The 22,159-nt window shown below is 50.8% G+C and overlaps 1 protein-coding gene across 2 annotated transcripts in view; it reads right to left on the bottom strand.

Annotated features, from left to right (window-relative positions):
- The window catches only part of slc15a2 (solute carrier family 15 member 2), a 261,524-nt gene that overhangs the window by 185,476 nt on the left and 53,889 nt on the right, over positions 1 to 22,159 (bottom strand). For both annotated transcript variants that reach the window (XM_070875245.1, XM_070875244.1), the window contains exons 5-6: positions 7,801 to 7,893; positions 3,031 to 3,130 (exon numbers count right to left, since the gene is read on the bottom strand). In XM_070875245.1, the coding sequence (XP_070731346.1) occupies positions 3,031 to 3,130; positions 7,801 to 7,893 (193 nt within the window). The remainder of the gene's footprint in view (positions 1 to 3,030; positions 3,131 to 7,800; positions 7,894 to 22,159) is intronic.

The following is a 22,159-nucleotide window of genomic DNA, read 5'->3' as shown; positions in this document are numbered from 1 at the left end:
TATGTTTCCCAGCCAGCTCTTGCCGAGCAGCGTGGGACCATCGCCCGGTACCACCCAGAGTGGTAGCTTGTGCACCACTCCATCGTACGAGAGTGTTATGGTAACACTGCCGATTACAGGAATCAGTTCTTTCGTGTAAGTTCTTAGTTTCGTGCGAACTGGAGTTAAGACTGGCCTTGAGGCCTTGTTGCACCACAACCTTTCAAAAGTCTTTTTGCCCATGATGGACTGGCTCGCGCCTGTGTCCAGCTCCATTGACACCGGGAGTCCATTTAGTTCAACATTCAGCATTATCGGGGGACAATTTGTGGTGAATGTGTGCACCCATGTACCTCTGCCTCCTCGATCTGAGGCTTTGGTTCGTAGTGATCCTCTGTGGATCTGTCCTCCTCTGCAACATGGTGGTTTGCAGGTTTAACAGGCTTAGCAGCTCGCCTGCACACTCGTTGGAGGTGTCCCATTGATCCACAGCCCTTGCAAATGTACTCTTTGAATTGGCATGAATAGAAATGATGATCACCCGCGCAGCGCCAACAAGGTGTTAATGGCCTTGCATTCATCACCCTTGATGGTGGACTCTGAGACATCTGTGGACGTGTAGCTGCAGGTATGTATGACCTGCCCTGTATGTTACGATTCGAAAACAACATCACTTTGTTCACAGTACTTGTAGCAGCACTTGTGTGCTGAGAGATTTGCTTAGTATTGTCACTAGTGGCAATGAACACCTGGGCTATCGTTATGGCCTTACTGAAGGTTGGGGTCTCTACAGTCAAAAGTTTGCCAAGTACGAAAAAGTCTCTGAGCATGTGCTCAAAATGTCCTTCAAATTCGCAATGTCCTGCAAGGTGTCTTAGCTCGGCAACATAACTCGCCACTTCCTGGCCTTCAGACCTTTTGTAGGTCTGGTACCTCGCCATCAGAACGCTTTCCTTCGGGTTCAAATGCTTTCGAACCAGTGTACACAAATCGTCGTACGATTTCTCCGAGGGTTTCGCTTGAGTGAGCAGATTCTTCATGAGGCCATACATTGGTGCCCCACAGACGGTGAGGAGGATCGCCCTTCGTTTGGTAGCGCTCTCTTCTGCATCTAGCTCATTGGCCATGAAGGATTGGTCGAGTTGCTCCACAAAAGTTTCCCAATCATCTCCCTCCGAAAATTTCTCCAGGATGCCCACGGTTCTCTGCATCTTTGCGTTCGCTATCTGTATCTCGTCGCCAGTTGTTGTGTATGGAGAAAGAGTCAGACTGAAACTGTGAGCTCAAAGTAAAGTGTGACCTTAGTCTTTTATTGCAGGTCTCCAGAGTGCCTCTCCAACCTGTGAAGCCTCCTTAAATACCTGTGATCCCAAGGGATTATGGGATACCTTGCGACTCCAGGGGATGAGCCCTCTGGTGGTTGTACAGAGTAAATACAAGTCAACATATATAACAGACACCTTCCAGAAAACTCTGCGGCAGTGAGCAGTGAGTCCACCAAGTTCGGCCCCTCAGACTTTGAGTATATTCAAGACAGAGATCAATAGGTTTTTGGATATTAAGGGTATCAAGGGCTATGAGGATAGTGCAGGCAAGGTGGAGTTGATGTAGAAGATCAGCTGTGGTCTCATTAAAAGGCGGAGCAGGCTCGAGCGGCCAAATGGTTTACTCCTGCTCCTAATTCTTATGCTCTTATGACAAGCTCCTAATACAGGTTGGACCTCCTTTATCCGGGACCACCCCTTGTCCAGCATGATTCTGTCAGCCGGGGGCCGTCCTCCAACCCAATTTTGGGGCCGCTCCGACACTGGGCCCGCTGGGGCCCTCTCCCACACTAGGCCCGCTGGGGCCCTCTCCCACACTGGGCCCGCTGGGGCCCTCTCCGACACTGGGCCTGCTGGGGCTGCTCCCACACTGGGCCCACTGGGGCCCTCTCCCACACTGGGCCCGCTGGGGCTGCTCCCACACTGGGCCCGCTGGGCCCTCTCTGATACTGGGCCCGCTGGGTCCTCTCCGACACTCGGCCCGCTGGGGCTGCTTCCTCACTGGGCCCGCTGGGGCTGCTCCCACACTGGGCCCGCTGGGGCTGCTCCCACACTGGGCCCGCTGGGGCTGCTCTGACACTGGGCCCGCTGGGGCTGCTCCCACACTCGGCCCGCTGGGGCTGCTCCCACACTGGGCCCGCTGGGGCTGCTCCCACACTCGGCCCACTGGGGCTGCTCCCACACTGGGCCCGCTGGGGCTGCTCCCACACTGGGCCCGCTGGGGCTGCTCCCACACTTGGCCCGCTGGGCCCTCTCCGACACTCGGCCCGCTGGGGCTGCTCCCACACTAGGCCCGCTGGGCCCTTTCCGACACTCGGCCCGCTGGGGCTGCTCCCACACTGGGCCCGCTGGGCCCTCTCCGACACTCGGCCCGCTGGGGCTGCTCTGACACTGGGCCCGCTGGGGCTGCTCCCACACTCGGCCCGCTGGGCCCTTTCCGACACTCGGTCCTCTGGGGCTGCTCCCACACTGGGCCCGCTGGGCCCTCTCCGACACTCGGCCCGCTGGGGCTGCTCCCACACTGGGCCCGCTGGGGCTGCTCCCACACTCGACCCGCTGGGGCTGCTCCCACACTGGGCCCGCTGGGGCTGCTCCCACACTGGGCCCGCTGGGGCTGCTCTGACACTGGGCCCGCTGGGCCGCGCCAACACTTCCTTTATGGCCCACCGGGGCACCAACCTCCTCCCCCACCCTAGCCCTGACCTTGGGCCGCCATTTCCCCCCCTACCACCCTCTGACCTCCTCTCATCCGGCAAAATCCCTTATCCAGCACAGGCCAGGTCCCGAGGGTGGCAGATAAGGGAGGTTCAAGTCACATTACAGACCTCACAGTGCCTGAAATTTCCATCCCTCACCTTTCTCTCTGACTAATCTGAGGGAAGTCTGGCAACAACAAACAAAGCAACCACTGGACCTGCGCATGCGCAGCTGCTGCTGGTCTGTTGCCAGCGGTCGCGCCCAGAAATAACACCGTCTCAAACATCTGACGCTCTTGTGCTTCACTTACATGTTCCTCCTCAAACTGGTCGCCACCAAAAGCTGCCACACAGGGTTTGATGCCACCGGTGCCCACGGCGATCAGGAAGAGACCAAACAGCGATAAGATCCTGGCAATGGGAGAAGCTTTGTCAGGTTTTAACAGAACACCAACTCTTGAGAATACTAAACGTAAGCCGCACAGACGGAATTTGCGGGTGCTGTTGGCTGAGCCATCGCCTGACAGCCAAGTCTCACGCCAGGTACTTGAGCAAATAAATCTAGGCTGACCCTCCAGTGCAGTGCTGAGGGAGTGCTGCACTGTCGGAGGTGCCGTCCTCCGGATGAGACGTTAAATCTAGGCCTTGTCTGTGCTTTTGAGTTATCCCCGGTGTCCTGGCCAAAATTTATTCCTCAACTGACATAACTGGAGCAGAGGGGACCAGAAATTGCGGTTGGATGCTTTCCGTGGGCGGGTGACTCTGACCGCAATCATTTCTACGAAAGTTCCTGGTGGTCCTGGAGGTTTGGCGACTTGCAGTCCTGGGGCTCTACGCAAAGGCCGGAGTAAGGGCCCACGATTCCCAGGATCGTACGGGTTTCGTACGGATCTCTGTGATCACGTGGGCCGACCCAACCTATCAGAGTAGGGGGATCCCCATTCATATTGACAGTGATTCCGAATGTACGGAGCTGCAATAAGTAGGAATGGGAATACCCCCAAACACGGAAAATAAATTTAAAAAAACGCATCACATATTTAAAATCAATCAAAATGCAATTTAATTAAACATTTGAAACAAAAATGTATTTTTTTTGAAATTTTTTAAGGATGTTTTAACAGGGCTAAAAAAAAACCTGGGTTTTTATTATATAAATGAGTGATAACATTTTATTTTTCTATTTAAAAAATAACTCTTACGCTGGTAAAAGCAGGCCTTACGTTGGGCAATTAGCCCAGCTCTCCGCCCGCGGAGGCCCTTTTCCTTTGCATGCATGCGATCTGACAAAAGTATTTTTCACAGTTCGCCAGTGGCGGGTTTAAGCGCCTGCGCTTCGCAAACCGTAACCTGCGAGGACCCCCACGGATGTGTGCGCACTTCGTACATGCCTGTAGGGAGCGCGATTTCAAGCTCTTTATCTGGTCGTTATCTCATTGCTAGTTATGGGGACCTTGCTGTGTGGAAAATGACTGCCGCGTTTCCTACATTGCAGCAGTGACTACGCTTCAAAAAGTAATTAATTGGCTGCAAAGTGCTTTAAGACACCCTGAGATAATTGTCATTTCAATCCTGTTTCTATTCGATTCCCACCCCCGCTACTTTCTCCGCATCGTTTCCTCAGTCCGTAGCCTGTCTGTGGGGGCACTGTCAGCTTATTTTGGGACTAAAGAGGTTGGAAACCCACCACTGGACTTTATTTTCCCCCTTCTGAACAGTTTGTCCACCCTTGTCTTTTGTTCAGTGAGCGGGAGGGTGAAATGGCATTTAAATTCGCATCCTGCAGCTCCCAGTGCCGGTGGGGTCATTTATTGGATATCAGATCAGCCGCCCATTGTGCATCTGCCCTGATTTTTGTTCCAGTGACTTCGGGAGAGAGGGAAGGCGATCTGACATTGTCTGTTTTATACGGTCGACCAGAGTCAAAAAGGTAGGGTTGCTCAGTCGCGGGGATTACAGGTGCCGCCGGACATGCCGAATGTTCCCGTCATTTTCTGTTTGAGATTATGAAGAATTGACCAGCATCAACCTCTCAGGGTTCGATACGGGAATCAGATAATGCAGCTCCCGGGTAGTGGTTAGGGGACTCTTCATCAGGGCACTCGGGAAATTTCCTCAACTGGCAGTGAGTAAAAGCTTTTGTTTCTAGGCTCACAGGGAGCAAAGTCGCTCACCTACACCATTTATAAGGCCGAGAGCATGCGGAAACCAAGTGCAGGCAGCGGCAAGCGCATGCGGCAAATCTGTCCCACCCTCCCTTATGCTCAACGGCTGTCTGTCCCACCTGTGACTCTCATATTGGACTGTTCAGCCACCTAAGGACTCACTTCAGGAGTGGAAGCAAGTCTTTCTCGATTCCGAGGGACTGCCTATGATGATGATTATAAGGCAAATGGATTAACATTTGCAAACAGCGGGCAAGTGTCTCAGCCTTTTAAGACAGAGATGAGGAGGAATTTCTTCACTCAGAGGGCTGTGAACCTTTGGAATTCTCTGCCCCAGAAGGCCGTGGATGCTGAATCGTTGAGCATATTCAAGGCTGAGATGATAGATTTTGGACACGAGGGGAATGAAGGGTTCGGGCGGGAAAGCGGAGTTGAGGTCGTAGGTCAACCATGATCTTATTAAATGGCGGAGCAGGCTCGAGTGGGCTGTAGGGCCTACTCCTGTTTCTTATATTCTTATCAAGTGTCATGTGATCAAGTGTCCTGCAATCAAACCTCCATGAATACAGTCAACCAGAGTTTACAACCCCGGGTGTGGCGGAGGGAAAACCTGAAAGATAGGAAAAAAAGAGAAAAGTGGGAACATAAAATAAAGAAAACTTTAAAACCGAACCGCCTTGCCGAATGTGAAACTAACAATTTAACACTGTTATTCACTCCGTGCTCCTTTTTTATGAAGTGCCTTCAGATTTTATGCTGCATTCAGGGAACTGTATATGTACAAGTTGTGGCTTGGTTCAATCATATTGCAAAATTTTAACTTTGAAAATCATATTCAAATTGAAAATTTCAGAATGCAGGTAGATTAGATTTTTGTTAGGCAAGGATTAAGGAACCAAGATGGAGTTAAGATACAGCTCCGCCATGATCTAACTGAATGGTGGAATAGGTCCAAGGGGCTGAATGGCCTTCTCCAGTCCCTGTATATTGAAACTAGTCATGGGCGTCATAACTAGAAGGAACAAGTTTCCAATGAGATACGGTGACGAAAGAAAGAAAACAGAGAAAAACTTGCATCGATATAGTGCATTTCACAAACTCAGGTCATTCTAAAGCGCTTTGCAGCCAATGAAGTACTTTTGGAGTATAGTCACTGTTGTAATTTGGGAGTTGCAGCAGCCAATTTGCGCACAGGGATGGAGTACAAAAGCAGGGAGGTACAGCTGCAACTGTACAGGGTATTGGTGAGGCCGCACCTGGAGTACTGCGTGCAGTTTTGGTCACCTTACTTAAGGAAGGATATACTAGCCTTGGAGGAGGTACAGAGTCGATTCACTAGGCTGATTCTGGAGATGAGGGGGTTACCTTATGATGATAGATTGAGTAGACTGGGTCTTTACTCGTTGGAGTTCAGAAGGATGAGGGGTGATCTTATTGAAACATTTAAAATAATGAAAGGGATAGACAAGATAGAGGCAGAGAGGTTGTTTCCACTGGTAGGGGAGACTAGAACTAGGGGGCACGGCCTCAAAATACGGGGGAGCCAATTTAAAACCGAGTTGAGAAGGAATTTCTTCTCCCAGAGGGTTGTGAATCTGTGGAATTCTCTGCCCAAGGAAGCAGTTGAGGCTGGCTCATTGAATATATTCAAATCACAGATAGATAGATTTTTAACCAATAAGGGAATTAAGGGTTATGGGGAGCGGGCGGGTAAGTGGAGCTGAGTCCACGGCCAGATCAGTCATGGTCTTGTTGAATGGCGGAGCAGGCTCGAGGGGCTAGATGGCCTACTCCTGTTCCTAATTCTTATGTTCTTATGTTCTTATGTTCACAGCAAGCTCCTGCAAACAGCAATGTGATAACGACCAGATCATCTGTTTTAGTGAAGCTGGATGGGGTACAAATATTTGCCAGGACACCGGGCAGAACTCGCCTGCTCATGTTCGCTATAGTACCATGGGATTGTTTGCATGCACCTGAGAGGGCAGACAGGCCCTCGGTTTAACTGTCTCATCCAAAAGACGGCACCGCCGACAGTGCGGCACTCGCTCGGTACTGCACTGCAGTGTCAGCACACAACTGTAATGAGAAACATCTGGGGGTCTGAAATTGCTCACTTCCCTGAAGGCCTGTTACTGCCTGAAATTGGCCGCCACACTGTGGAGTGCAATGGCCGCCGATTTTTCGTGGAATCGGCGCCATTTCGAAAATTACGCTCCTGTGATATCCCGACGGTGACCCGCTCCCCGATGTTCAACCCCTGCTGCCCACCCCCGCCCCGATCGTGAAATTCCGCCGAGCAAAATCTTGCTGCTGCCGCTCGGTGCCACCAGCAGCTTTTTCTGCCGGAGCACTGCGCTTGGAGTGCTTGCAAAATGGCGGTGCAGCTGCCATTTTAAAGGGGAGGACGCACTCCAGCGATCGGCATTTTTTTTTTTTGGGGGTCAGCCGACTGCCGTGTCGGGCCGACAATTGTGCCCCCAGGTTTGGCCGGGCCGTCTACAGGCAGCTTCGCACCACTTTCTTGCGTGCCAGGCGGCTGGCCCGGCCGAAACCCTCCCTGGTGGCCCAGTGGACCTCAGCTGAAGAATCGCAGCGTCTCTCTCTCCCCTCTCAGTGAAGGAGAGAGACGGGGGTGACACGGCGCCGTGATGACATCATCAGCGCTACGCTGATGATGTGACAACGGCGGATACTTCACCACGCCCTCACCTTCCGCCCCTCTGGAATGCGAGCACCCGCGCACCGCCGCACATTGTGACCGACTTACGGTCCCGCTGAGAAAAAAAATGCCAAAGAGCAGAATTTCGCGCAAGAAGCCACCTCATCAACCGCGCCGGTAAAAAGTGAAACACGGTAGGGGTTGCGCCGCGTTTACGGCGGTGGGCGACTTCGGCACCCTGTTCTTTTACTTACACGTGCACTTTAGAGTCACCAACGGTCGGTATTGCCCCGATAGACTTCACAATATGGCCGATAACATACACAACGGAGAGGGAGATGATGGTTCTGTTTGGGAGCAGAAGAAAAAGTGTCAATAAATGCCACATTTAAAAATTAATATAAATATCACAGATATTACAATTCAATTAGACAGTAATAAGAACATAAGAAATAGGAGCAGGAGTAGGCCATTTGGGCCCTCGAGCCCGCTGCGCCATTTAATACGATCATGGCTGATCGGATCATGGACTCAGCTCCACTTCCCTGCCCGCTCCCCATAACCCTTGACTCCCTTATCGCTCAAAAGTCTGTCTATCTCCACCTTAAATGTATTCAATGACCCAGCCTCCATAGCTCTCTGGGGCAGAGAATCCCACAGATTTACAACCCTCTGAGAGAAGAAATTCCTCCTCATCTCAGTTTTAAATGGGCAGCCCCTTATTCGTAAACTATGCCCCCGAGTTCTAGATTTAAAACTGAGATGAGGAGAAATTTATTTTCTCAGAGGGTTGTAAATCTGCGAAATTTGTTGCCTCAGAGAGCTGTGGAAGCTGGGACATTGAATAAATTTAAGACAGAGATAAACAGTTTCTTAACCGATAAGGGTATAAGGGGTTGTGGGGAGCGGGCGGGGAAGTGGACCTGAGTCCATGATCAGATCAGCCATGATCGTATTAAATCGTGGAGCAGGCTCGAGGGGCCGTATGGCCTACTCCTGCTCATATTTTTTATGTTCTTATTCCCCCACGAGTGGAAACATCCTCACTGCATCCACCTTGTCGAGCCCCCTCATTATCTTCTCAAGTTTTTAAGGTCAGGTCCACTGGATCACTAGGGAGAACATAAGAACATAAGAATTAGGAACAGGAGTAGGCCATCTAGCCCCTCGAGCCTGCTCCGCCATTCAACAAGATCATGGCTGATCTGGCCATGGACTCAGCTCCACTTACCCGCCCGCTCCCCGTAACCCTTAATTCCCTTATTGGTTAAAAATCTATCTATCTGTGACTTGAATACATTCAATGGGCTAGCCTCAACTGCTTCCTTGGGCAGAGAATTCCACAGATTCACAACCCTCTGGGAGAAGAAATTCCTTCTCAACTCGGTTTTAAATTGGCTCCCCCGTATTTTGAGGCTGTGCCCCCTAGTTCTAGTCTTCCCGACCAGTGGAAACAACCTCTCCGCCTCTACCTTGTCTATCCCTTTCATTATTTTAAATGTTTCTATAAGATCACCCCTCATCCTTCTGAACTCCAAAGAGTAAAGACCCAGTCTACTCAATCTATCATCAGAAGGTAACCCCCTCATCTCCGGAATCAGCCTAGTGAATCGTCTCTGTACCCACTCCAAAGCCAGTATATCCTTCCTTAAGTAAGATGACCAAAACTGCACGCAGTACTCCAGGTGCGGCCTTACCAATACTCGATACAGTTGCAGCAGGACCTCCCTGCTTTTGTATTCCATCCCTCTCGCAATGAAGGCCAACATTCCATTCGCCTTCCTGATTACCTGCTGCACCTGCAAACTAACATTTTGGGATTCATGCACAAGGACCCCCAGGTCCTTCTGCACTGCAGCATGTTGTAATTTCTCCCCAATCAAATAATATTTCCTTTTACTGTTTTTTTTCTCAAGATGGATGACCTCACACTTTCCGACATTGTATTCCATCTGCCAAACTTTAGCCCATTCGCTTAACCTATCCAAATCGCTTTGCAGCCTCTCTGTGTCCTCTACACAACCCGCTTTCCCACTGATCTTTGTGTCATCTGCAAATTTTGTTACACTACACTCTGTCCCCTCTTCCAGGTCATCTATGTATATTGTAAACAGTTGTGGTCCCAGCACCGATCCCTGTGGCACACCACTAACCACAGATTTCCAACCCGAAAAGGACCCATTTATCCCGACTCTCTGCTTTCTGTTCGCCAGCCAATTCTCTATCCATGCTAATACATTTCCTCTGACTCCGCGTACCTTTATCTTCTGCAGTAACCTTTTGTGTGGCACCTTATCGAATGCCTTTTGGAAATCTAAATACACCACATCCATCGGTACACCTCTATCCACCATGCTCGTTATATCCTCAAAGAATTCCAGTAAAAGGGTTTCGGCCAGGCCAGCAAGCTGGCACCCAAGAAGAGGTGCCAGACTGCCTGTTAGCGGCCCGTCCACCGCACCCCCCCCCCCCCCCCCCCCCACCACCTCTGCACACAAGATGAGCTGCTTAAGATATCAGTTATATGTTTTATCTACAACCAAATGTTAGCTGAGGGCCTCAAAATAACACAGCGAAGGGGAAAGGCACAATACTTGTGGATGCTGGAAATCTGAAATAAAAACAGAAAATGCTGGAAATACTCAGCAGATCAGGCAGCATCTGTGAAGCAAGAAACCAAGATTTCTGATAATATTGTTTCCAGTCTTGGGGGAATAAGAACATAAAAAATAGGAAGCTGGATATAGAGTACGATCCACAGTTCTGGTCTCCATATTGCAAAAAGGATATAGAGGCACTGGAAAAGGTGCAACAAAAGATTTGCAAGGATGATACCAGAACTGAGAGGTTCTAACTATCAGGAAACATTGAACAAGCTGAGGCGCTTTTCTCCAGCAAAGAGTAGGTTGAGGGGTGATCTGATAAGAGTAGACGTAAAGAAAATGTTTCCACCTGTGGTGAAGTCCAAAACTAGGGGGCATAAATATAAGATCCAATATCATCGTCGTCATAGGCAGTCCCTTGGAATCGAGGAAGACTTGCTTCCACTCTTAGCATGGAGTTCTTAGGTGGCTGTACAGTCCAATACGAGAACCACAGTTTCTGTCACAGATTGTTGAAGGAAAGGGTGGGTGGGGAGTCTAGTTTGCCGTACACTCCTTCCGCTACCTGTGCTTGCTGTCTGCATGCTCTCGGCGATGAGACTCGAGGAGCTCAACGCCCTCCCGGATGCTCTTCCCCCACTTAGGGCGGTCTTGGGCCAGGGACTCCCAGGTGGTTTGTGGGGATGTTGCACTTTATCAGGGAGGCTTTGAGGGTGTCCCTGTAACGTTTCCTCTTCCCACCTTTGGCTCGTTTGCCGTGGACGAGTTCAGAGTAGAGCGCTTGCTTTGGGAGTCTCGTGTCTGGCATGCGGACAACATGGCCTGCCCAATCGGGAATTCAGGAGAAACTTCTTTAGCCAGAGAGTGGTGGGAATGTGGAACTCGCTACCACAGGGAGTATTTGAGGAGAATACCATGGATGCATTTAAGGAGAAGCTGGATATACACATGAGGGAGAAAGGAATAGAAGGATATGTTGATAGGGTGAGATGAAGTAGGGTGGGAGGAGGCTCGTGTGGAGCATAAACACTGGGGTGGACCCGTTGGGCCGAATGGCCAGAGGAAACGTTTCAAGAACACCCTCAAAGCCGCCTTGATAAAATGCAACATCCCCACCGACACCTGGGAGTCCCAGGCCCAAGACCGCCCTAAGTGGAGGAAGTGCATCCGGGAGGACGCTGAGCACCACGAGTCTCGTCGCCGAGAGCATGCAGAAACCAAGCGCAGGCAGCGGAAGGAGCGTGCGGCAAACCAGACTCCCCACCCACCCTTTCCTCCAACCGCTGTCTGTCCCACCTGTGACAGAGACTGTAATTCCCGTTTTGAACTCACATTTAGAGTGGAAGCAAGTCTCCCTCAATTTCGAGGGACTGCCTATGGTGATGATTCCGTGCTGTAAATTCCATGCACTATGTAACAAAAAGCCAAAGATCGTCTGAATTTCAGACTGTTAAATTGCAAGGCTCAGAGTTTTAACAGGGACTTTTGGTGGCACTATGGATTCTGGGATATTTCAACCTAAAGCAAAGAAAGATGTGTGTTTATTTAGCGCCTTTCACGACCGCAGGACATCCCAAAGCACTTTACAACCAAATGAAGTACTTTTCAAGTGCAGTCACTGTTGTAATGTCGGAAACCTGGCTGCCAATTTGTGCACAGCAAGCTCCCACAAACAGCAATGTGATAATGACCAGAAAATCTGTTTCAGCGATGTTGATCGAGGGATAAATATTGGCCAGGACAGTGGTGCATCGCAAGATTCTCCTATAGATGCCGATACTATTGTTCATTTCCAAATACAAGTGAAAAGTTAGGTCAATAACGTTCTAGCAGGAGGGCGCCCTCTTTCAACAGCTTTGATGAGCACACTTCCAGTGAAGCATGGTACATCATGCTTGGAAAAATAACAGCACCAGCGACCGACCGAGAAACACTTATTTATAAAACAGCAGGAGGCCGGCCCGCAGATTGTGCTGGATTTTGATCAGCTGGCTGAGAAAGTGTAGGGCCAGCTCCATTTAAGGAAAAAATACATGCTGTGTGCATTGTTCCCTTTCAGCTGCGTGTAATACTCCAGAGATCCCGTGCAGCTGGTGAGCCGTCTTTTACACTGAAAAACCCGTGCAGGACAGGACGTTTGAATGGGCCACGTGGCCCCCAAAAAATTTACAGGGAACACTGATTGTACGGCCTACTCCCGCTCCTATTACCATGTCTGAGCGACAAATAGCAAACGCCTCTAACGGAGACTACCCAAGTTAGAGAGAGCCCTTGGGGTTGAAGCTGCACTGCCCAAATACAAATTCTACTGAAGCACGTGGGAGTAACTATCATGCTGTCTGCTGGTGTTAAATTCAAGAGGTGATAAAGTACGCTGGAATGTATGCACCTGTGTGTGTGCTCACAGGTTTGTAGAGCAGTTGCGGGCTGCTCCTGCACACCCTCCATTTTGCCATCCTTGTCTGCCGTCCGGACACGCCATGGTGCACCATCTTGCCGTCCGGAGGAGGCGGGGGTCCCCGATGGAGGGCTCTCTATGCGGGAGTCCTCCCACTATTTATCGGGGACCTGGCCTGGAGGGTGGTGCACGGAGCAGTCCCGTGCAATAAATGTTTATGTCGGTTCACAAGCTCCCAGGCCGCCTGCAATTTCTGCGGTCTGGAAGAGTCCGTGTTCCACGTTTTTATGGAGTGTGCGAGGTTACAGCCCCTCCTAGAACATTTGAAGAGGCTGCTCCTTGATGTTTCGCTGCATTTCAGTCCCACACTCCTGATCTTCGGGCACCCTGTGCGGACGGGAGCGAAGGCCTCCTCGTAGGACTGCTCCTGGGCACGGCCAAGAGGGCCATCAGCCAGTCCAGGCAGCGGGCGGTCGAGGGGGTTGTTCAGTCCGACTGCCTGCCTCTCATCCGCGGTTACATCCGAGTCAGGGTGTCCCTGGAGATGGAGCACGCGGTGTCCACCGGTACGCTCACGGCCTTCCGCGAGAGGTGGGTGCCGGAGGGACTGGAGTGCATCATCACCCCCGGCAACCAAATTTTAATTTGATTTTATATGTTTCAAAGTTTAACTTGTTTTATTGCCGGGTTTTAGCGTCCCCCTCCCATTTTAGCCAGGGGGCACTTGTATAATTTGTGCTTTTAGTGCCCAAATAAATCCACAAAAAAAACCACAAAAAGACCAAAAAAACACAAAAAAGGGCACTTGTAAACTGTTTGGAGTGTGTGTGTCCCTTTAATAAGAGGGCACTTGATTTAATGTTTATTTTTGTTTTGCAACAAAAGGGTTGTAGAACTGTTGCGGGCTGCTCCTGCACACCCTCCATTTTGCCATCCTCGTTTGCCGTCCGGACACACCATGGCGCACCATCTTGCCGTCCGGAGGAGGCGGGGGTCCTCAATGGGGGGCTCTCTACGCAGGAGTCCTCCCCTTATTTATTGGGGACTTGGCCTGGAGGGTGATGCACGGAGCAGTCCCGTGCAATCGGCTTTTAAGTCGGTTCACGGACTCCCAGGCCGCCTGCAATTTCTGCGGTCTGGAGGAGTCCGTGTTCCATGTGTATGTAGAGTGTGTGAGGTTGCAGCCCCTCTTCCAATATTTTAAGAGGCTGCTCCTCGAAATTTGGCTGCACTTCAGTCCCATGCTCCTGATCTTTGGGCACCCTGTGCGGAGGGGAGCGGGCAGGTCGGAAGGCCTCCTCATAGGCCTGCTCCTGGGCATGGCCAAGGGGGCCATTAACCGGTCCAGGCTGTGGACGGTCGAGGGGGTCATTCAGCCCGAATGCCTGCCTCTCTTCCACGGTTACATCTGAGCCAAGGTGTCCCTGGAAATGGAGCACGCGGTGTCGACCGGTACGCTCGCGAGCTTCCACGAGAGGTGGGCGCCAGAGGGACTGGAATGCAGCATCACCCCCGGCAACCAAATTTTAATTTGTTTGTTTAAAGTTTAAATTGTTTAATTTGCCGTTTTTAGTGCCCCTTTAACAAAGGGGCACTGGATTTATAGGTTCACAAACATTGTTGTGGAGCTGTTCCAGGCACTTGATTTAAAGGTTCTACTCAAATAGTTGCAGAGCTGTTGATCTTGCCATCCGGAGGAATATTCAAGGTGGCCATTAACCGGTCCAGGCAAAGGGCGATCGAGGCGGTTGTTCAGCCCGGCTGTGGATAATCAAGGGGCTACAGGTAGGGAGGAACTTAATACAATCACAATTACTAATGAAATAGTAATAGGTAACATAATGGGACTAAAGGCGGACAAGTCCCCTGGAACTGATGGCTTACATCCTAGGGTCTTAAGAGAAGTTGCTGCAGAGATAGTGGATGCATCAGTTGTAATCTACCAAAATTCCCTGGATTCTGGGGCGGTCCCAGCAGATTGGAAAACCACAAATGTAACGCCCCTATTTTAAAAAGGAGGCAGACAAAAAGCAGGAAACTCTAGACCAGTTAGCCTAACATCTGTGGTTGGGAAAAAGCTGCAGTCCATTATTAAGAGAGCAGTAGCAGGACATTTGGAAAGGCATGATTCAATCAAGCAGAGTCAGCATTGTTTTATGAAAGGGAAATCTTGTTTGACAAATTTGCTGGAGTTCTTTGAGAATGTAATGAGCCGGGTGGATAAGGGGGAACCAGTGGATGTGGTATATTTGGATTTCCAGAAGGCATTCGATAAGGTGCCACATAAGAGGTTACTGCACAAGATAAAAGCTCACGGGGGTGGGGGTAATATATTAGCATGGATAGAGGATTGGTTAACTAACAGAAAACAGAGTCGGGATAAATGGGTCATTTTCCAGTAGGCAAACCGTGACTAGTGAGGTGCTGCAGGGATCGGTGCTGGGTCCTCAACTATTTACACTCTATATTAATGACTTGGATGAAGGGACCGAGTGTAATGTAGCCAAGTTTGCTGATGATACAAAGATAGGTGGGAAAGCAAATTGTGAAGAGGACACAAAAAATCTGCAAGTGGATATTGACAGGCTAAGTGAGTGGGCAAAAAATTGGCAGATGTATAATGTGGGAAAATGCGGTTATCCACTTTGGCAGAAATAATAGAAAAGCAAATTATAATTTAAATGGAGAAAAATGTTGCATTACAGAGATACCTGGGGGTACTTGTGCATGAAACACAAAAAGTTAGTACACATGTACAGCAAGTAATCCGGAAGGCAAATGGAATGTTGGCCTTTATTGCAAGGGGGATAGAGTATAAAAGCAGAGAAGTCCTGCTCCAACTGTACAAGGTATTTGTGAGGCCACACCAGGAGTACTGCGTGCAGTTTTGGTTTCCGTATTAAAGGAAGGATATACTTGCATTGGAGGCTGTTCAGAGAAAGTTCACAAGGTTGATTCCGGAGATCAGGGGGTTGATTTATGAGGATAGATTGAGTAGGTTGGGCCTATACACATTGGAGTTCAGAAGAATGAGAGGTGATCTTATTGAAACTTATAAGATAATGAGAGGGTGGACGCGGAGAGGATATTTCCACTGATAGTGGAAACTAAAACTAGGGGACATAGTCTTAGACTAAGGGGCCGTCCATTTAAAACTGAGATGAGGAGAAATTTCTTCTCTCAGAGGGTTGTAAATCTGTGGAATTCTCTGCCCCAGAGAGCTGTGGAGGCTGGGTCATTGAATATATTTAAGGCGGAGATCGACAGATTTTGGATTAATAAGGGAGTGAAGGGTTATGGGGAGCAGGCAGGGAAGTGGAGCAGAGTCCATGATCAGATCAGCCATGATCTTATTGAATGGCGGAGCAGGCTCGAGGGGCCAAATGGCCTATTCCTGCTCCTATTTCTTATGTTCTTATGACCGACTGCCTCTTTTCCATGACTACATTCGCGCCAGGGTGTCCCTGGAGATGGAGCACGCAGTGTCCACCGGTACGCTCGCGGAATTCCGCGAGAGGTGGGCGCCAGAGGGACTGGATTGCATCATCACCCCCGGAAACCAAATTTTAATTTGATCTAAGTTTTCATTAAAGTTTTATTTGGAAATTTGTGGGTTATAATGCCCTTGCCTAAAATAGTTGTAGAGCTGTAGAGTTGGGAGTGGATTAGCCAATCACGTGATGTTCACAAGACTCAATAAAACCCCAGCCAGTTTGGTTCAGGGGATCCACGATGAGGCAGGTGGTTGTGAGCCATGGTGGATGAACTGGTAATGTGTAGTGTGATTGTTAAACCTTTGCTAATAAACCAACTAGTTCCGAATAGCAATGAGTTGCTATGAATTCTTAAGCAAAGAACCAATGAAGCAAATACATTACAACTGGTTGTAGGGCCTACACATGTTCCTATTCTCCATGTCGGAGCGATAAATAGCGAAACCCTCTCACGGAAACAACCCAAGTTAAAGAGAGCCCTTGGAGTTGAAGCTGCCCAAATAAAAATTCTATTAAAGCACGTGGGAGTAACAATCATGCTGTCTGCTGTACGTGTATCTATGTTAAATTGAAGAGGTGATAAAGTATGCTGCATCATCGAAGGTGTGAGCAATATGTGCTGTTCTATGAGCGTGGGCAGATACAGCAGGAGCGGCGAGAGATTGTAGAGGGACGTGATCGGGGCCCAGAAGAGGCGAGGGCCGAGGGGCAGCACGGGCCCAGCCCACACTGCGATATGTGTGCGCATTAGGTCCGTGCAGCAGAGCTGGTCTCCAGTCGTCTTGGGTAAACCTTGCCACTGGACCAAGACCTAGCTCTGTCAAGCCCGTGTGGTGGCTGGTGTGCAACGGCCACCACACGTTAAAACAATCCACGCACAGGCATCTTCCACTCTTCAGGATGTAGTTCGGGACCCGGAATATCATTGAAACACCTTGAACTCATCCATTTTCAGCGTGGAAGCAAGACATCCTCGATACGAGGGACTGCCTATGATGATGATCTATGTTGAATCAGTTCGGCACATCTTGAAGTGATTCGACTGATGACGTTTAAATTGGGCGGAACCTAGTAACCCCTGAGCCCCTGACATGTTAACAGAAAATGTGGGGGATAATTTATATTCCATTCGGGAGTTTCACCCTGTTGACGCAACAAATGATTTAGGGTCAGTGCTGTAAGTGTGATCTAGTCTACAGCCAATGGCTTGCCTGGTTCTGGGATCACTTGATACCCTATGGCAGGTAGCACATTAAAAAGGATCCCTTTTACCAGCAAGCGTTGATGCACAGCTTGTTGTGTGTACAGGTCGAGTGGGTTCAGCAGCATTAATGTTACTTTGATTGCCGTGTTGCCGTGTGTTGTGAACTGGTTTACTGGAAACAGCAAAGCTATGGAGCTTGCCCTTGCCAAGTGGGTCAGTTTAAACTGTAACACAGGCCCTGCGTAAAATCCCACAGATCCTCGGCCTAGTGCTGAGCCCCGGTTCTGTGCTCAGCTTTTTAAATATTTTCCATATGGTCTGGCATGGAGCCACACAGACTAGGGAGAGTGGGGGGGGGGGGCGGGGTGCGGGCGGGGAGGCGATTTTAACCCGACTCGCTCAGCAGAAACCTGGCGGGCGGGCTGTTATAAACCTGTCTGAAAGACGCCGTCATCGCGACATCTGCTCTCCCGAGCGGGCAGCAAGGACACCCGCCAGGAGCCAACCCCGCTCGCGTGCCAGGTGGATCGCACGGCGCGCCCACTCCATATGATGGTCCAGGTAGGTACCTTCTCCCATTGCAGAGTCAGCAGCCTCAGCCCTTCCCTTTAAGAGAGTGAAGTGTCCCATCGGCTACATTCGCGCCCCAGGAAGGAAGTGGAGCGCTGGATTTCGTGCACCACTTCCTTCCGGCGGGCGCTAACTGGAATTTTTAAAGAGAGGGACGAGACTTCGGCGCCTGTCGCTAAGTCTGGCGCCTCCCCACTGTTACCGTCCCCAAGCGGGCTGATACTGAATTTCACCCCCGACGTGTTATACCTGGACGGACCACCTGGCATCGACCCCGGCACTGGCTTCGGACGCAACAACGGCACACGCAGCCCAGACCACCCTGCAAAATCCTCCTCACTTACATCTGGGGACTGGTGCCAAAATTGGGAGAGCTGTCCCACCGACTAGTTAAGCAACAGCCTGACATAGTCACACTCACAGAATCGTACCTTTCAGCCAATGTCCCAGACTCCTCCATCACCATCCCTGGGTATGTTCTGTCCCACCAGCAGGACAGACCCACCAGACGTGGCGGACACAGTGGTATACAGTCGGGAGGGTGTGGCCCTGGGAGTCCTCAACATTGACCCCATGAAGCCTCCTGAGTTGAGGTCAAGCATGGACAAGAAAACCTCCTGCTGATCACCACCTCCCGCCCTCCCTCAGCTGATGAATCAGTATTCCTCCATGTTGAACACCATTTGGAAGAAGCACTGAGAGTAGCAAGGACACAGAATGTACTCTGAGTGGGGGACTTCAATGTCCATCACCAAGAGTGGCTCGGTAGCACCACTACTGATCGAGCTGGCCAAGCCCTGAAGGACAAAGTTGCCAGACTGGGCCTGCAGCTGGTGGTGAGAGAACCAACACCTACTTGACTTCGTCCTCACCAACCTACCTGTCGCAGATGCATCTGTCCATGACAGGATTGCGAGCAGTGATCACCACACAGTCCTTGTGGAAACAAAAACTCGTTTTCACACTGAAGACACCCTCCATTGTGTTGTGTGGCACTACCACCGTGCTAAATGAGATAGATTCAGAACAGGTCGAGCAGCTCAAAACTGGGCATCCATGAGGCGCTGTGGGCCATCAGCAGCAGCAGAATTGTATTCCACCACACTCCGTAGCCCCATGGCCCGGCATATCCCTCACTCTACCATTAACATCAAGCCAGGGGACCAACCCTGGTTCAAAGAGGCATGTTAGCAGCAGCACCAGGTGTACCTAAAAATGAGGTGCCAACCTGCAACACAGGACTCATCATCATCATCATTATAGGCAGTCCCTCGGAATCGAGGAAGGCTTGCTTCCACTCTAAGAGTGAGTTCTCAGGTGACTAACAGTCCCTGCCACAGGTGAGACAGACAGTGGTTGAAGGAAAGGGTGGGTGGGGGAACTGGTTTGCCGCACGCTCCTTCCGCTGTCTGCGCTTGTTTTCTGCATGCTCTCGGCGACGAGACCCAAGGTGCTCAGCGCCCTCCCGGATGCTCTTCCTCCACTTAGGGCGGTCTTTGGCCAGGGATTCCCAGGTGTTGGTGGGGATGTTGCACTTTATCAAGGAGGCTTTGAGGGTGTCCTTGAAACGTTTCCTCCTCCCACCTGGGGCTCGCTTGCCGTGAAGGAGTTCCGAGTAGAGCGCCTGCTTTGGGAGTCTCGTGTCGGGCATGCGGACGATGTGGCCCGCCCAACGGAGCTGGTTGAGTGTGGTCAGTGCTTCGATATTGGGGATGTTTGCCTGGGCGAGGACACTAACGTTGATGCATCTGTCCTCCCAGGGGATTTACATGCATGCTAAGCAGCAGGAGCAGCATGCTATAGACAGAGCTAAGTGATCTAACACGACACTGACTGGAGTCATACCTAGCACAAAGGAAGATGGTTGTGGTTGTTGGAGGTCAATCATCACAGCCCCCGGATATCGCTGCAGGAGTTCCTCAGGGCAGTGTCCTCGGCCCAACCATCTTCAGCTGCTTCATCAATGACCTTCCCTCCGTCATAAGGTCAGAAGTCATAAGGTCAGAAGTTCGCTGATGACTGCACAGTGTTCAGTGCCATCCGCAACTCCTCAGAAAAAGAAGCAGTCCATGCCCGCATGCAGCATGACCTGTTCAACATTCAGGCTTGGGCTGATAAGTGGCAAGTAGCATTCGCACCACACACGTGCCAGGCAATGACTATCTCCAACAAGTGAGAGTCTAACCACCATCCCTTGACATTCAATGGCATTACCATCACCGAATCCTCCACTAACATCTTGGGGGTCACCAATGATCAAAAACTTAACTGGACCAGCCACATAAATACTGTGGCACAAGAGCGGGTCAGAGGCTGGGTATTCTGCGATGAGTGTCTCACCTCCTGACTCCCCAAAGCCTTTTCACCATCTACAAGTCACAAGTCAGGAGTGTGATGGAATCCACTCCACTTGCCTGGATGAGTGCAGCTCCAGCAACACTCAAGAAGCTCGACACCGTCCAGGACAAAGCAGTCCGCTTGATCGGCACCCCATCCACCACCTTAAACATTCACTCCCTCCACCCAGCCTCTGACCTGCTCTTGTGCCACAGTGTTTATGTGGCTGCAGTGTGTACCATCCACATGATGCATTAGCAGCAACTCGCCAAGGCTTCTTCGGCAGCACCTCCCAAACCCACAACCTTTACCAGCTAGAAGGACAAGGGCAGCAGGTGCATGGGAGCACCACCACCTCCACTTTCCCCTCCGAGTCACACACCATCCCGACTTGGAAATATATTGACCGTTCCTTCATCGTCGCTGGGTCAAAGTCCTGGAACTCCCTCCCTAACAGCACTGTGGGAGCACCTTCACCACATGGACTGCAGCGGTTCAAGAAGGCGGCTCACCACCACCTTCTCAAGGGGCAATTAGGGATGGGCAATAAATGCTGGCCACATCCCAGGAACGAATAAAAATAAGTTCAAATCTCATCACTGCATGTTGGTTCACGAATGCCTTTCTGGGAAGGGAATCTGGCAGTCTTGCGCAGTCTTGTCTACAAGTGACTCCAGTCCCACATCTACATGGTTGATGCTTACTGCACCTTCAGAGTAACTAGGGATGGGCAATCAATGCTGGTCTTGCCAGCGATGCCCACATCCTGAGAATGGAACCCAAAACTTACCGTTAGATAGATTTAGGGGTGGAAATTCGGTTTTTTAATGCCACCGGAGAGGGGCGGCTAACAGGCAGCTAAGTCCTTGTCGTCGCTGGCAACCGGGTTCCTGGGCGGTCTGGAAATTTAGTCGGGTTGTGGGGGGCGGCGGCAAGATGTACCGCCGCCGCTCGGCCGCCACGCGTGTGGCGACCTCATCGAGCACGCGACGCCCCCTTGCCGCCACCGCGGCTGCGAAATTAGGTGAGTGCGGTGTCCCTACCGGCAGGCGCCCGAACGTTGGCGGGACATCGGGGATCCCAGGCCCGTAGCGCCCAGGGGATCACGGTAAGTGTTTACGTTTATTTTTTTTTGCATGTAGGGATTAATGGGACCAGTGGGGAAGTGTGGGTGTGGGTAAGGGAAAGTGTCGGCAACTTTGATTGGCAAAACTGAATTTTGCACAGACTGAGGCGGCAACTACCGCCCGGCGGTAAAGTCAGCACTCAGCCGGTGTCACCGCCTCAGAAACGGTGGGACCAGATTTTGACCTCTTTCTTTCTTATTAATTCCTGGCATTTATTGCCCATAGAAGGTGGTGCTGGGCCGTCTGCTTGAATCGTTGCAGTCCGTGTGTTGGTGGTGCTCATATCGGTTTGAAGCAATGCCCCGGCTTCAGAGACCAGCGTGTAGTCTTGGGACTGGAGTCCCATTTCAAAATTTGACTTCAAAATTCTCATCCTTGTTTTCAAAACCTTCCATGGCCTGGCCCCTCCCTATCTCTGTAATCTCCTCCCGCCTCACAACCCCCCCCACCCCCCCCCCAAAGATGTCTGAGCTCCGCTAATTCTGCCCCCCCTTGAGCATCCCTCATAATCGTACACGCATCGGTGGCCGCGCCTTCTGTTGCCTCGGCCCCAAGCTCTGGAATTCACTGCCTTGACCTCTATGACTCTCTATCTCTCCCTTTCCTCCTTCAGTATTAACTGTGGCTCAGTGGGTAGCACACCTGCCTTTATGTCATAAAGTTGTGGGTTTAATGCCCACTCCAGGAAATTGAGCACATAAATCTAGGCTAACACTCCAGTACAGTGCTGCGGGAGAGCTGCACTGTCGGAGACGTTGTCTTTCGGATGAGACGTTAAACCGAGGTCTGCCCTGTAAGATCCCATGACACTACTTTGAAAAAGAGAAGGGGAGTTATCCCCCGTGACCTGGCCAATATTTATCTGTCGATCAACACAACA

This window comes from Pristiophorus japonicus, chromosome 3 (genome assembly GCF_044704955.1).
Source record: "Pristiophorus japonicus isolate sPriJap1 chromosome 3, sPriJap1.hap1, whole genome shotgun sequence".
In the NCBI taxonomy this organism is placed as follows: Eukaryota; Metazoa; Chordata; class Chondrichthyes; family Pristiophoridae; genus Pristiophorus; species Pristiophorus japonicus.
This window is presented reverse-complemented; position numbering and strand designations above follow the sequence as displayed.